Genomic DNA, 13626 nt, shown 5'->3' with positions numbered 1-13626 from the left:
AGCTAAATTAGGCTGGCCATTTTTTTCAACTAGCTTTTTTTTTTTACTGAACCGCTTTGCTTCACTTCGGTCGCGGGCACACATTTGTGTATGTACTTTATGTATGTCTGTTGTTGTTGCATTGAGTAAATAACTGTAGCGTTCTGACCTCATTGGATTGGCCCACGGGATTACTAAAGTTTATGAAATCTAAAGTGAAACTGCATCTCCCACAATGCCCAGTGCAACTTTTGACGCAGGCGCTCCGGATAAAAACATCCTGTCAACTTTTCTTACCACTGCGACCGTTAGTGACGCTGAGTTAACTGCCCCTGTGTCTCTCGATTCAAATATCTTATTTTTTTCATACTATTAAAAGCTCAGACATTTCAACCAAGTTTCCACCCGAGCAGCAATGGTCGAAGGAGACAACAAGAGCGCCAACATGCTGGTTAGTACGTAGATGACGTTGTTGTCGCTATTGCATCGCTCCAAGGTTAGCTTGTGCTAACCGGCGGCATTTTATGCTTTCTGACGGGCCTCGGCTAGTCGCTCCCGGCGGCATGCCTCCACCGTCCTCCCGGTAGCACGCACACTAACTGCTTTGTTGTGACGTTCAATAATTTCAGGCTTCTGTTTTTTTTTTTTTTTAATTTGCTGCTGCTGCTCGACTGTGACGAACGCTGCTAGCATGCTAAGCAGCTAGCCGCCTAGTCTTGCCCGAAGCTAACCGTGTGACTTGTGATCTCATGTTGAGGTTTGAAAGAAAACACTGTAGCTTGTAGTTCCGATTTTCCATACTAAAAGGCTCCAGACCAACATTTTTAGGGAAAGCAATTAAGGGCACAAAATAATGTTTTGGACCAATATAAACATTCTAAACAATTTATTCAACTTGCATTCTAAAAATGGAGGGTGTTCCCATTAGGGTTTTATTGCCGACTCCGATACTGATCACATGGATTAACTGTACAATTTTCAATTTTAGAGCTGCTTCCTATTTTAACAATTGTTTTATAGGTCTTTTTTTATTGACTTAATGGTAAATCATATTTAAAAAAATATACAAATTCCCATCCCTTATATAATAGAAAAGGACTTATAAGGATTTATCACATTGCTAATTATGCTATCCAATATGATATTATGCCCACAGTGGGCTGGAATAGACTGCACTCATGACGCCAACGAGGACACGTGCAAGAGCATAAGGATATGTTGTGACGTCATATGATCCCCCCCCCCATTTATTTATTTATTTAATTTTGTGGCGCAGGCACAGGAAACGGCACAGCTGGAAGAGCAGCTTCAGGCATGGGGTGAGGTGATCCTGGTGGGGGACCGCGTCCTGCGCTGGGAAAAGCCTTGGTTTCCTGGAGCGCTCGTGGCTGCCACCACTGCACTCTTCTTGTGAGTCTGCCAGATGATGGTATTGTGAGCCAGCGGTTTTGGAATGCTGCTGGCATGTGTAGCGAGTAGATGTCGTCTCCTACGTAATCAACCACTCTCAATTTCATTTCGAAATAATTGTATTTCTGTCGCGCCAAAAATCACAGCGCAACTTGTCTAAGGGTGCGTTACACATGGAGCAGGTCATATGGGGATGGCACACTCCTTGATTACGAAAACAGGCAACAAGGGACAACGAGAGACAGAGAGTGACAGTCTCTTGAGGAATCACGCTGATACAGAGAGCGACCAACAACTCGAGGGGCAACGGGTCCAGTGGTGACACTACATGAAACAATAGATCCCAGTAGTGTGAGAAAATGACAAAGACAGGACTTCTATCAGGTCTGACACTGGGGATAGTAAGACACACAAGTAGGACAAAAAGTGTCCATCTAGGAATCCTGGAGTCAGGATTGAGTGAAGGATTCCAGACGCATTCCTGACTGTCGAATCACTACAAAAGAATTTTCAGTGGACATTTTCAGGAACTATCTCGAATGACTCTGAAAATAACCCACGCTTGAGACTCCCGTTGGCATCCATCTCACGTCAACCTCCCGTTGTCCCGCTCAGGCTCATTTACTACCTAGACCCGTCTGTGCTGACGGGCGTGTCGAGTGGTGTCATGCTGCTGTGCTTGGCTGACTACCTGGTGCCCACGCTGGCGCCCAGAGTCTTCGGCTCCAACAAGTGGTGAGAACAGCGCCTACTTCTTGTGTCTGCATCCACTTCCTGTGTCCGTATCTACTTCCGGTGTCGGTCTGATGATGTCACGTTTTTAAAAACACGAGGCAGGGTAGCAATGTGCGCACACCTGGCCGCTTTGCGTTCACTGTGTTTGTTTGTGCGGGTGTGTTTGTTTGTGCGGGTGTGCGTCAGGACCACAGAGCAGCAGCAGCGTTTCCACGAGATCTGCGGCAACATGGTGAAGATGCAGCGCCGCCTGCTGGGCTGGTGGCGCCGTCTGTGCACGCTCAAGGAGGAGAAGCCAAAGATGGTAAAATGAGACAAAAAATAAAAGTCCTGAAAATGCCCTCCAGGCCCAAAAGAGCCCCCGGTGACCATGTGGCCCGGTTTCCTTTTCAGTACTTTACGTCGGTGATCAGCGGCCTGCTGGCGGTGGCCTGGATTGGGCAGCAGGTGCACAACCTCTTGCTCACCTACCTAATCGGTGAGTAAGCGCACACGTTAAAAATTCAAATTTTGAAAATGGATAGATGGGTCAGAGCATTCACAGATAAGTTCAAATGATTTTTTTCTCCCACTAACTTTAAATGCATGTAAAATAATATTTCAATTTCATGAGTAATTTAGTTGACCCATTTTCAATCAAATTAATAGTTAAAATGTTTTTTGGATTTTATTTAATTGTATTTACAATGAATAAACAGCAGTGAAGGAGGCATCACTCAACCAAATAAAATCTCTTTGCAATCAAGTGTGAAGATATGCTGTCATCATTATGCAAAATCGGGCCTTAGTTAAGACAGTTTTGCATCCCAGTTGAAATGTGATTCCCTCAAACGTGTGTTGAACGTGAATCCAGTAGTTTATGGTAGGGTTGTTCATTTTTGGGCCATTTTCTGCTCAGAGCATTCTTGCTCACTGCCGACAGTCATCTCAACGACCAAGGCTAAAAGAAGGACTGTCAAAAATCCCTTCTATATTATCGTTCAGTCATCACTACAAAGGGATTTTCACTGATGTTTTAGAGGACTATCTAGGTCCAAAATCCCCTTTTTTTGTTGTTGTTTCAGTGAGTTTGATGCTGCTGCTGCCGGGCCTCAACCAGCACGGCGTCCTGTCCAAGTACGCCGCCATGGCCAAGAGAGAAATCAACAAGCTGATCAAGAACAAGGAGAAGAAAAACGAGTAGACTCGTAATGCAAACCACACTAATTATTATCCGCATTCACACACACGCAACCGATACTGACTACTGACTTCCTGACTTGCGGCGTTGTCACCGCGCACTTGTCATCTTCATTTGTGTGATCGTGTAGCTCCTCATCTTTGTCTTTTTTCAAGTCAACTGGATAGCGAGCAGTGAAAGCGCAATACAAAAAAACAAAGCCTGCTGCTAGCTGAACTCTTGCCCCGCCCCCTTCTCTGTTGTCATGTAAATAGGCCCCTCCCGCTCATGTGTGTTTGTGTTCTGTCGTGACTCATTTGACTCTTGACAATGTGAATAAAGTTGACTTCAAACTTCATTTACCGTGCTACTTGCTTTTGTCTGGCATCAAATTCAAAACGGGTTTGCGACCATGCATGTTCTCAATCATTTATGCAAGCAGCTGTGAGCGACACCTTGGTCGACTGGTTAGCCCAGCCCAGTAGCCTTGGTCAGGGTTGAGCCTTTTGTAAATGGATTTTCGGCCATATGGTTTGACCAATCACGGCTGACCTGTTTTCTGAATCTGAGCCGTGATTGGTCGTTGTGAGCAGCTGTGATGTGATTTTCAGTCGACAGAAGACAAAATGGCCACCCCCAGAGATGGCTAAAAACTAGTGCATTATGACTTATTCCACAAACGCAATATTTATCAGAATTTCCTGTTTCAACTAGTGGGCTCGCATAGATTCCCTTTAAGCATTTTGGTTGGTTGTCTCTCAAAAAGGGACATTCCTACGAGGACAACACCATCCAAGCTGTGCATAGGGAGGCCTGCCGGTTCGAAAGAGGTGTGAAATAAGCCGTACAGTATATGTCAAGCATGAAAAGCCGTCTCTTAAGAAGACGAGATTTGAGGCATGGCCGGTTGTCTGCCTATAAACAAGTGGTCGATCCTAAAGATGGCCTCATTCAACACCAACAGCGTCCCTAACTCGAGCTGTTTTGCCACAAGGTGAGTAAAAGCTGTTGCACTAAGCACACTGAACAACTACAACACCACCCTATTGTTGTCCACACCCACCAAGGTATAAACTGAGGGACACCATGCGTAAGTTTTAGAACTTAAGAACCCTTTTGGATAAGAGGACAGGAACACTCCCGTTGCCTTCATTCGGTCTTTGTAGTCTTAAATGAGATGTCGTTAGTCCACCAGTGTTGTGTGTTGTGGCTACTGTGTGTGGGTGTGTTGATGTGTTCTTTTTGTGTTTTTCATTGTTGCGTGGTTAAAACTGCTTTCAAAGTAGCCACACCTGAAGCGTTTTGATTGAGGGTGGGGGAGAAAAAAATACCAAGAAATCAAAACAATGAATGAGGGTGGAGGAAAATTACGTGCTCAACTTCAAACAAAATAGATTTTCTCGGCGCTGGATGCCAAATCTTTTATAGATTATCGAGGACAGGTCTATAGGCAGGTGCATAGGTGTGACTTTTAAGTGTGGGTGTGCCCTGCTCAGGTACTTACTGGCGGTGGTGGAGGTTGCCAGGCATCCTTAAGCTTGGTGGTCATGGACAAGCCGATGCTGACAAGCACCGTGTTGCTACTGCTGCTAATAATCACAGGTCAGACTCTTCTATTTTTGTTGTTGTTTTTCATGTTTTGTAAAAACATAGTTTAACCAATATAATGGGATTTTCCAAATGTACTCGGATTGATTTACATTAAAACAAAGGGGAAAACAAAATTACTACTTTTACGATTCATGCTATGACTTAAGACAAACCGTCAGAAGAGTGTAGTACTATGGTTGTGATTGACAGGAAAGCATTTGGGCATTTCCTACACGACAGCCGAATAAATGTTTGGGTTTGTAAAGGTTCATTTGCATTTGGTTGACTTTGAATCAAGTAAAATAACATTTGTGATACGTGTTTTTCTTTGGAACAGAATGCGTGGTGTTCATAAAAAGCTACTTTTCGTACAAACAGTGCATTTCATTGTCAGCACAACTTGATCAAGTTTGACATTTGATCATACGATTGATGAAGGAAATGAATCGGCATGTGCCGCCCGTGAAATATGAGCACTATTCGATGACTGGAATCGCTGTTTTTGTCTTTTTCAATTTTAGAATGCAGAGGGCAAGCAGGTGAGTCGCAGCCTTCCTTTCTTCCCTTCCTTTGAGCCTACTGTACTTTCCTACCTCTCTCCGTCTTTACCCAAATGTTAATTAAAATTGAATTCGAACATTTTGTTTTAAAGTTTATTTTTCATTTGTCGGGTAATTGATGGATTGATTTACTGAAAATAAAACATTTTAGCAATATTTTACATTTTGTTAATCATGATGGACTATGTAACTGTGTGAAAGTTTCGACTTTGTGACCCATGTGAATGTGCGTGTGTTTTCAGCGTGCGGGCGAGCCCCTTTCAACACCCGCATCGTGGGGGGTCAGGTGGCCCTCCAAGGTGCGTGGCCCTGGCAGGTCAGCCTGCACATATTTGGGAGCCACATCTGCGCGGGCTCGCTCATCAGCAGCCAGTGGGTGCTGTCAGCTGCGCACTGCTTTAGCATGTGAGATACACACACACGCACACACGCGCACACACACATGCACACACACACCCACACACACAGTGACCTTGAAGCGTCTGCATCGAAACTGAAATACTGATAACGACTAATGACAAAACCATCAATCACAAAAACAAAAACGAACGGTAACAAAAAAAAAAATACAAATCTTTTAAAAACAACAAAAAAAAACCTGGAAGTCATGGTGTATGTGTGTGTTAGCAGATCTGGAAGTGTGAGTGTGACGGCATTTGTGGGGCGTCACAGCCAGCAAGGTCCCAATCCTAACGAGGTAAGCCGCAGTGTCACTCGGATCATCCTCCACCCCGATTACGATCCAGTCACCTTAGACAACGACGTGGCCCTGTTGAGGCTTTCCTCGCCCGTGCCCTTCAACCACTTCATCGGGCCCGTCTGCCTGGCCGCCGACGGAAGCACCTTCTTCACCGGAACCGAAAGCTGGGTCACCGGATGGGGGATCATTGGCTCGGCGGGTCAGTCAGAACTCCTAAATGTTCTTTGGGTTAACCTAAAACAAGGCTCTTACGTTCCTTAAAAATGACAAATTATCTTTGATGTTTTACCAAATCAACTTCTTTGAAGACTATTATCTTGTCTTCAATGTCTCCAGAATACCTTAAAGCTATGCTGAAGAGTAAATTCTTTTTTTTTTTTTTCGAACTACTATGTTAAGTTTGTTGAAAATGGATTTACCTGCTTTTAATGTACAAAGAACAATTACTTTAAGTTAGAAACATTTGAAGACTAAAGCGCTATAACAAAAATGACTTAATCGGAAAATCAGTTTTAATTTATCAGACCCAAAATTTAAAATGTACCATCCTTGAATTGTTTGGAATGGAACCCCATGTATAGAGATGCCTATCAAGTCGTCTTTTATGAGAAATGCACACCAGGTATGAAATATTTGATGGGGAGATTGTTACATATTAATTAACATGACTAAATAGTCTTTGGACCTTGGTTGGGGACTTCCCCAGCCTCTTCTTCCAGTTTGAAATAAGACTTCCAAAACAACTCAGTGCTGCCGTGCTGTGGCACAATGTGGAACTACACTGAAGGAACGCAACTCTAAATTCTGACTTGCCTGTATACTGGCGTGTAAAATGATAATCCGATAAAAAAAACGATCACTTCAAAATCCATGCTATGGTGGAGGAGCACTGTACCTCCAGCTAGCCTGTTAGTGCCACACGTTTGGTGTTGTTGTTGTGTGCAGTTCCTCTACCGGCCCCCGAGAACCTGATGGAGGTCAAGGTTCCTATTGTAGGTAACCGCCAGTGCAATTGCGACTACAACTCGACTGGAAGAATCACAGACAACATGATTTGTGCCGGCCTGAGAGAGGGAGGAAAGGACGCCTGTCAGGTGACTTCAGTCGTAGTACCTTCATTTGGGACAACATTCTTTGGTTGGGACTAGAACCTTCAAGTCAATTCTTTGTATAGCACTTAATCACAAAACAGTCTCAAAGGGCTTTATAGGAACACAGTTCACAAAGATGGGCGATGTCCCCTGCTCTTGGCCCCCGGACAGGGCAAGGAAAAACTCAAAAAACGCTTTGGAAAAAAAGAGGAAGAACCCTAGAGAAGGGATCACCGATGGGGGCTGCAAGGGAGGCCAATTGGCCAACATTTACCATATAATGTAGTAAGATGCTGTACAAGTTAAAACTGCATAAGAGTACATTTAATAAGATGGAAGTGCTGGAAGTAGACACCATTGAGAAACTGGTTCTTCCTCAGGACCTGACCTGATCAGTCGATCCAGAATCCTTTCACTGCACTTATAGAAAGTTCAGTCCATTATATTGCAATTTTGAGTGGATCTGCCACATCAAATATGGCGGACATACCCACGTATGGAAACAACGAGTCAACACATTTAAGGCTGTGTCTAAATACTGTATATCTAAACAGGTTCACAGAGGTCGTATGGTATAGTTTCCAGTTTCTGTTTCCGTATTGCCTTTCATTTTAAGATCTTATAAATTTAGTACAAAGTTGACATGATTACTTCATGTCTGGCCAGCTGTCAGCTAAATTGCGAAGTTAGCGTAGTTAACCTGCGCCTGTACAGGTAGTTTCATAATGACCGCTGAAGTTAGACATCATTGCTGTGTCTCCATCTTTGAATTACATGTTGCTATTAAATTTGGCCAAATTATACAAACATTATAAAATGGTCAGTATTCATATCAAATTTCTTTTAACTATATAAATAAAATTGTATTGTATTGTATTGTATGATCTTAATCTGTGTCTGTCGATGATGTCACAACAAGTTAAAGTGGTGCTTTAACAAGGTGAACGTGATGTTCCACAGGGTGATGGTGGCGGTCCCCTGATGAGCAAGCATGGGTCCACGTGGGTCCTGAGTGGACTTGTGAGTTTCGGATTAGGTTGCGCCCTGCCGGAGATTCCTGGCGTCTACACACGGGTGTCCCGGTACCAGGGTTGGATCATCAGCCACACGGGCGATAGCAACTCGCCAGGTTTTGTAAGCTTCATGTCCGTGGGCACCGATCCAGACCTGCAGGTTAGATGTACCGCCGGCTCGCCCCTCGCCATCACCAGCCTGCCCGAAGGAATGACACACCAACAACCTAGCACAACTCCGTACACCGGATCAACTACGTATACCGGCACAACTCCGTACAGCGGATCAACTACGTACACCGGTACAACTCCGTACACCGTCACAACTCCGTACACCGGCACAACTCCGTACACAAGCACAACTCCGTACACAGGCACAACTCCGTACACTGGAATAACTCCGTACACTGGCACAACATCGTCCACCACCTCATGTCCGATATGCCCCCCCATAATCTGCCCCGACTGCTTTTGCATCGGGCTGAGCATCACCTCCTCCAGTGGCCCGCAAGGTGAGCCACAGGCTTACTTTCTTCCTTCCTGCCTTCCTTCTGGGCTTTGAGCTTTAACGTTTGCCCATGTTTCACCTCATACGTGCGTGTGTTTCCAGAGTGCGGCGTGGCCCCGTTGAACCTCCGCATTGTGGGAGGGCAGGCGGCCTCCCCTGGTGCGTGGCCCTGGCAGGTGAGCCTGCACTTGGTCGGGAGACACTTCTGCGGGGGCGTACTCATCAACAACGAGTGGGTGCTGTCGACTGCGCACTGCTTTTTCAGGTCAGGCACACACATGTGTACACTTAGCCACAACACATGCTAAAGCAGGGCTTCTGAAACTTTTGGCATCCAGTGGAGAAGGCTTCCCCTCATACTCCCAACACCAATTAAAGAGCTACTTGAGCCCTTTAAGACTCAAGACGCAGCCATTCCAGACTGCCTATTCGCTAGACCGTTGCCCATATCACATGCTATTTTAATTGGTTTGATGTTCTATTATTTTTATTGTACTGCATGTTTTCTTTTATTATGTTTGTACAATGGCCTCGAGTGCCTTGAAAGGTGCCTGTCTATGAAATTAATTATCGGTATTATTCATATTAATATACACAAAATGAATATTGGCTGCGTGCCATGGGTAAGATGGTAACACAGCAGCAGCTTAAGTAGGCAAGCCAAGATTTCCCTCTCCCCAAAACTTCGTCCAGCACTTCTGCGGAGATTCCTAGGCGCTCCGAGGCCATCTGGGAGAGTTTCCCCAGGGTGTCCTGGGTCAACACTTTACCAGGAAGGTGCCTAGGAGGCATCTAATCAGATGCAAAGGAGCAATGGCTCAACTCTGGCTCCTCCCGGATTACCCAACCGTTCACGCTATGTCTAAGGGAGAGCTCGGACACCCAATGGCGGAAATAACTTTTGGCCACTGGTGTCCGTGATCTTGTTCTTTGAATTAAAACCCTCAGCTTGTGACGGTGGGACTACTCACCACCACTTTTTGTTAGTTGACAGATCTGCCCTTCTCTTCACTCGAGTGTCCAAGACATGCGGTCACAATGTCGATGACACAAAATGAGCTCTAGGGTGTCGCGGTGCCAAGTTATAGTTAAACATGGACAAACTGTGACAAGGACAAATCCAATAACAGAACAGCGCACAGGTTCTAAACAGGGAGGGAATCCCCACGGGGAGCACTCTCCAGCACCACTTCCAAGGGTTTCACAATGGATGGGCGCTCTGAGCTGTTGTTTGGTGTCAACACTCACCCAGCGCCTCCAAAACCAAAGCTTTTCAAACTGGGGCGATTTTTATCAGCTCAACTGGTCTTTCGCCCGTGTGGCGAGCGTGGCAAATATTCACCTCACGCACTCCAGGTTCAACTGGCAAATGCACCGTCCTCTTTGCATGTAACTGTCATTCAATGGCTAGCCCCACCTCTTTCTTTAGCATGTATCTTTTATCATTTAAAATGGCACTTTTTTCCATCTTTTTATTCTCTTAATAAACGTATAGGGGGGACTAGAAAAGTAGGAATTGCTCAGTGCTAGCATTGTGTTTTCTCTTCCAGTGCATACGGAGAGTAAATATCTTGAATCTTGAACAACGACACAGATTGACCATAAAAACAGAGCAAATCCATGAAGAAAATAAGAAGTCCTGATGTGTGTGTGTGCAGTTCTGTAACCGTGACAGCGTTTCTAGGCCGTGAGAGCCAGCAGGGTTTCAATCCTAACGAGGTTCGCCGCATGGTGGTGGAAATCATCCGGCATCCCAACTACGACCCTTTAACCTTTGACAATGACGTGTCGTTATTGAGGCTGTCCTCGCCCGTGGTGTTCAGCGACTTCATCCGGCCAGTCTGCCTGGCCGCCAGCGGAAGCACCTTTTTCACCGGAACCGAGAGTTGGGTCACTGGCTGGGGGAACATCGGCTTTGGAGGTCAGTCAGCACTCCTAATTGTCTGTTTTCCTAACAACAAGTCATTTAAAAGTTCTTTGATGTTTACAAAAACAGGCGGGTTCCCTTTTTGTCGACTTACATTTCCTTTGATACTTCCAACATACGAATATGAGTTTTTATGAAGACCTGAATTTTCTTTATTTCAAAAGTTAGGATAAAATTGTTGTATTGACTATGTCCAATGTTTCTCCAAGAGCTCTGATCGATTTTCCATCTTCTCTCAGCTTCAGAATGGTTTGCTTTTCTCTCATAAACAACTCGACCTAATGTTTGCTTAAGTGTCGTTTTCACGTGTGAAACCCGAAGCCAAATAGAAGCACTAAGGTCTAAGCAATCAATACAATAACAATACAATTTTTATTTGTATTTTGTTTGTTGATTCTTGCCTATGAGCTTTGTACCTCTGATGTTAATGACACACTTTTGGTGTTGTTGTTTTTGCGCAGTTCCTCTACCGCCACCCGAGAACCTGATGGAAGTTGAGCTTCCTGTGGTAGGAAACCGCCAATGCAATTGCTACTACGGCGATCAAACCATCACCAACAACATGATTTGTGCTGGCCCGAGCGAGGGTGGAAAGGACTCCTGTCAGGTGACAAACAAATTCATTCATTCATTTAAGGCAAATACCATGCGCCCTTGCCTTACACTGACTAGGAAAAAATCCAGACAAGAAAGCAGAATAAATGAAGACATAAAAAATACATACGTCATTTGACCAAGGCAAAGACATCACGATACTGAAATGGCTTGAATGCTAATTCAAAGACAGGTCAGCAAAACACTTCCTCCATGCCCGTGAGACCGTTTTTGTCATGATCTCAGTTGAGGTCGGTGGCAGTCAAGTACACGCCCGCTGTTGTTTCCCAAAATTATCAAAGAGTCTATAATCCAACCAGATTTCTCACCTAATTAATTGGTGTCTGTCGATGTCACCAGAGCAAAAATGATTTCGGCTAATACAAAGGTTGTGGTGTTCCACAGGGTGATTCTGGTGGTCCCATGGTGAGCAAGCAAGGATCTCTGTGGGTCCTAAGCGGGCTAGTAAGCTTTGGGGTAGGCTGCGCCCGGCCGAACTTTCCGGGTGTTTACACACGGGTGTCCAGGTACCAGGATTGGATCAGCAGCCACATGAGCGACAGCAACCGGCCAGGCTTTGTCACCTTCATGTCCGTGGGCACCGACCCAGACCTGGGCTTTATCTGTTCCCCACCGCCACCTCCACCCCCACCCCCACCACCACCAACAACGACTACATTACCCCCTCCCTTCACCACAGAATCCCCACCACCACCAAGCAACTTCCCCCCTTCCTTTTCCACAGAATCACCACCAAGCAACTTCCCCCCTTCCTTCTCCACAGAATCACCACCAGGCAACTTCCCCCCTTCCTTCTCCACAGAATCCTCACTACCACCACCAAGCAACTTCCCCCCTTCCTTCTCCACAGAATCACCACCACCACCAAGCAACTCCCCCCCTTCCTTCTCAACACCAAGCAACTTCCCCCCTTCCTTCTCCACAGAATCCCCACCACCACCAAGCAACTCCCCCCCCTCCTTCTCACCACCAAGCAACTTCCCCCCTTCCTTCTCCACAGAATCCCCACCACCACCAAGCAACTCCCCCCCTTCCTTCTCACCACCAAGCAACTTCCCCCCTTCCTTTTCCACAGAATCCCCACCACCGCCAAGCAACTCCCCCCCTTCCTTCTCACCACCAAGCAACTTCCCCCCTTCCTTCTCACCACCAAGCAACTTCCCCCCTTCCTTCTCACCACCAAGCAACTTCCCCCCTTCCTTCTCACCACCAAGCAACTTCCCCCCTTCCTTTTCCACGGAATCCCCACCACCACCAAGCAACTTCCCCCCTTCCTTCTCACCACCAAGCAACTTCCCCCCTTCCTTCTCACCACCAAGCAACTTCCCCCCTTCCTTCTCTCCACCAAGCAACTTCCCCCCTTCCTTCTCACCACCAAGCAACTTCCCCCCTTCCTTCTCTCCACCAAGCAACTTCCCCCCTTCCTTCTCACCACCAAGCAACTTCCCCCCTTCCTTCTCTCCACCAAGCAACTTCCCCCCTTCCTTCTCTCCACCAAGCAACTTCCCCCCTTCCTTCTCTCCACCAAGCAACTTCCCCCCTTCCTTCTCACCACCAAGCAACTTCCCCCCTTCCTTCTCTCCACCAAGCAACTTCCCCCCTTCCTTCTCACCACCAAGCAATGTCCGCCCTTCCTTCTCCCCATAATCCCCACCACCACATACTACCTTCCCCATAGGATCCCAAACACCAGAACCTCCATTCACAACACCACCCGCATCCACCCACAGCACCCACCCCTTCGGGATCTCCTGAAAAGGGACATTTGCAAAACGGCACATGAACGGAACTCGTCACTACGTCACCGCAAGCCACTTGGCAAAACAATAAACAAAATAAAAGATGACCATCATAATAAATAAAAGATACATATTGCGATTTATAATAACAGATAATAATAAATAATAAAGTAATTCATAATAAAGGGTAACTAAATATTATACATTAAGTATTCAAAAGTATTGATTTCATTACATCTACTGTATTTCTGAAATTTGTACGGCCATTTACTTCTGTATCCAGACTTTATGGACCGCCTGTAGAACACACAATAATGTGAATTTTATAAACTAAAGTTAATAAAATGAGAGAAAAATGTCTAGTGGCCATAAAAGTCCCCAATCAAAACATGGTTGTACAACTTCTTTTCAACTTCAGTGCAAAGAATGAAATTCAATACAACAGTGCTTCAAGTAACATTTAGGTCGACCTTTTTTAAATCAGTTACAACACAAGCTGTGGTGTCTCATTATGAACACTGGGTGGCACCCACGTAATGACGAACATGACAGACAGAAGAAGTACAAAACACACAAAGAAGTGCTGACTGTTGAACTGTA

The 13626-nt window shown here is 45.6% G+C and overlaps 2 protein-coding genes across 2 annotated transcripts; both read left to right on the top strand.

Moving 5' to 3' along the window:
* The first annotated feature begins 61 nt into the window (after positions 1-61).
* Positions 62-3641, top strand: arl6ip1 (ARL6 interacting reticulophagy regulator 1). Its single transcript, XM_086056906.1, has 6 exons — positions 62-430; positions 1256-1389; positions 2005-2124; positions 2311-2428; positions 2518-2602; positions 3189-3641. The coding sequence occupies exons 1-6, from the start codon at positions 395-397 to the stop codon at positions 3305-3307; spliced, it is 612 nt and encodes a 203-aa protein (XP_085913032.1). The 5' UTR covers positions 62-394; the 3' UTR covers positions 3308-3641.
* A 1189-nt stretch (positions 3642-4830) lies between these two features.
* LOC147134164 (serine protease 53-like) lies at positions 4831-13329 on the top strand. The gene is made up of 13 exons (XM_086056145.1): positions 4831-4885; positions 5676-5838; positions 5913-5984; positions 6064-6332; positions 7079-7227; positions 8185-8477; positions 8595-8611; positions 8848-9010; positions 10404-10666; positions 11134-11279; positions 11672-11901; positions 11967-12910; positions 13310-13329. The coding sequence occupies exons 1-13, from the start codon at positions 4831-4833 to the stop codon at positions 13327-13329; spliced, it is 2784 nt and encodes a 927-aa protein (XP_085912271.1).
* Positions 13330-13626: the final 297 nt, after the last annotated feature.

The sequence above is a fragment of the Filicampus tigris genome, chromosome 16 (genome assembly GCF_054856515.1).
Source record: "Filicampus tigris isolate MCC_2025a chromosome 16, RoL_Ftig_1.0, whole genome shotgun sequence".
NCBI lineage: Eukaryota > Metazoa > Chordata > Actinopteri > Syngnathiformes > Syngnathidae > Filicampus > Filicampus tigris.
This window is presented reverse-complemented; position numbering and strand designations above follow the sequence as displayed.

Bases quoted from the DNA above. Each gene is read 5' to 3' on its own strand.
- LOC147134164 (XM_086056145.1), top strand. From the start codon at position 4,831: ATGGACAAGCCGATGCTGACAAGCACCGTGTTGCTACTGCTGCTAATA. The intron at 4,886-5,675 runs GTCAGACTCTTC...GTGTGTTTTCAG, and splicing joins ACTGCTGCTAATAATCACAG to CGTGCGGGCGAGCCCCTTTC. The intron at 5,839-5,912 runs GTGAGATACACA...GTGACCTTGAAG, and splicing joins GCTGCGCACTGCTTTAGCAT to CGTCTGCATCGAAACTGAAA.
- arl6ip1 (XM_086056906.1), top strand. From the start codon at position 395: ATGGTCGAAGGAGACAACAAGAGCGCCAACATGCTG. The intron at 2,125-2,310 runs GTGAGAACAGCG...GGTGTGCGTCAG, and splicing joins GTCTTCGGCTCCAACAAGTG to GACCACAGAGCAGCAGCAGC. The intron at 2,603-3,188 runs GTGAGTAAGCGC...TTGTTGTTTCAG, and splicing joins CTTGCTCACCTACCTAATCG to TGAGTTTGATGCTGCTGCTG.